Source organism: Phytophthora parasitica (assembly GCF_000247585.1).
Source record: "Phytophthora parasitica INRA-310 unplaced genomic scaffold supercont2.49, whole genome shotgun sequence".
Lineage (NCBI taxonomy): Eukaryota > Oomycota > Peronosporomycetes > Peronosporales > Peronosporaceae > Phytophthora > Phytophthora nicotianae.
The window spans coordinates 400,965-403,117 of record NW_008649035.1 but is presented as its reverse complement, the minus strand read 5'-3'; the positions used below and the strand labels follow the sequence as shown (position 1 = coordinate 403,117).

Here is a 2,153-nt window from a genome sequence, read left to right as displayed (position 1 = left end):
CCTATGTACTGAGGCCACTGTTAACTCTACGAGTCATGTACTGAAAGTCTGTTAACTCTTCGGGTACTCCGAACCCATGTGTGCACCACACCCGTATAACCCCGTTACAAGATACCTGTTCTTGTTTTGCAAGGTCATCATCTTCTTGTTGGCTCGTTGCATCAAATCTTTCGGCAAAATACGGAAGATGTGTGTTGGCATCAATGGGGATTTGTTTGTAGGCAGCTTAGCGAGTATATGAGCAATCAGGCCTTCATCTTTTTCTCGAACACGAAAGTTGAAATTGTCTCAGTTGTTCAGCTTTTTTTGCGTATGTTGCCTCATGCCACACGAGATCTGTAATTGATTGTAGGCTCAGTTGTTTGTCGTGGAAAATAAAGTCCGCCTTCGCCATCCTTACCGCCGTGTTCATTTTTGCTTTCTTTGACTTTGGCTTCTGGCTCGGACGACCACGTGCTCGTATGGGACTAGCGATTTCAAAGCCAGGCGCTGCAGAATCCATTGGTTCAGTGTCGAGCTGCTCATTGGGTGGTGCTAGATATTTCTCCACAGAATGCACAGACTTCTCCACAGATTTTTCGCCCTACATCACCGACTGGTCTACCGTATCTACCGACAGTTCCGCTGACGGAGGGGATACTGTCATCACGATCGTTGCTGCGGTGTTGCAGGACTCTGTCGAGCACTGTGTCACCTCCTCCTTGTGGAGTTCAACCCTCTTTGGCTGCGTAGCTGGTAGTGTAGACGAAAGCTCCTCAAAAATCTCAAACTACCTTTCTCGAAAAATAACAGAGACTTGATTAAATGCTTTCATGCAATTCCATACTCGTTCATTTCCAACAAGCTCACAGATTCGCTGATAGCGGAGGTAAGGCAACTTGCCTCTCGAAATTCGGATTGACGTCCCATGGAGACCTTGGTGGTGGTAAAATAGTGGTCACAATACTTAAAAATCGAGCCACAATAGGCTGTGAGTGTGTGTCCTTCGTAGAAGACAACAGCCATCGTGGATGCAGCAATTGGGTAGGAATGATAATCTCCCTCTTGAGCTGCCGTCGAACATAAAAAAAAATGTGGCGGTATGGTAGCAGTCTTGTAGTCATGAATAAGCAAGAGCACTCCCAGGTCGAACAGTTGATTGTGTACTGCACGCGCAGTTCATCCAGACTATCCTCATTTTCTGCATCGTTTTTAATCGAAATAACCCCAGGAGTTGTTTCGTAAAACGTGTATAACGCTGAACCGATTGCGTACATGTACTGCTCGTGAATGAGCGAGCATACGCGCTTACTCACCAAGTTAGCTAAGAGATTCATCTCCCGATCGTAGCCCTCGTGGTGAACCATAGAAACTTTACAAGCGCGACCGTAGAGTAGTTGTTCAGCTCGTGTCTGGTAACAGATAATAGACGCCAAACATTCGTCCAGTGCCATCGACGAATTGACAATCTCTTTCATGTGCTTTCAAGATGACTCGAGTCTGTTGTTGGTATTGATCCCCTACGTAACTGCGTTTTGCCTCGTGTAAGAACAGCACAAATGTCTGCATTTGTCCCAATTCTTCACAGAATATTCCTCAAACGCGTGTGGTGATGCCGTTGACGTGGTACCACCGGAAGCACCAATAGTACCACCGACTATATCGGTTGTGACACCGATCGACACAGACACAATACCAGATCCCAATTCATCATTGTCGTGTTCATTGTTCACAATTTGTTGCAACCCCATACAAACGAGATGTTTCATGTAGCGGCGATGCTTCTCGTATTCACGCTCTGTCTTAGCATAAACCAGCAAGTTGACAACCGATCGGTTGGGTCTTTTAAAACGAAGAGAAACAGTAGTCTGAGCACGCGACCTTTTCCCGTAATTTCTTGACAACGTGGAACTGGCAGAATAGAATGCGCACACTTGGAAAAGTTGCCTTTATAACGCCAAATTCAGTGAAGTTCTTATCAATTATAACGCACTCCAACTTGGTCCATGCGGGGTTGTTTCTTTTGAATTCCTCGATAGCTGACAACAAGGTTTCACCGAGCTCGTTCAGAATGACAGCGTGTTGTACGTATTGTGGTGGAGTGGGGTTCGCAAAATCACGTTGCGATCCACTCTGACACACAGTGCCCTGGACTACCGACTAACGGAGGGGGT

General features: G+C 46.3%; 1 protein-coding gene across 1 annotated transcript; it reads right to left on the bottom strand.

Moving 5' to 3' along the window:
* Positions 1–845: 845 nt before the first annotated feature.
* On the bottom strand, positions 846–1,433 carry PPTG_15999 (hypothetical protein; the record flags this gene model as incomplete). The annotated part of the gene is made up of 1 exon (XM_008912788.1): positions 846–1,433. The coding sequence occupies one exon, from the start codon at positions 1,431–1,433 to the stop codon at positions 846–848; it is 588 nt and encodes a 195-aa protein (XP_008911036.1).
* Positions 1,434–2,153: the final 720 nt, after the last annotated feature.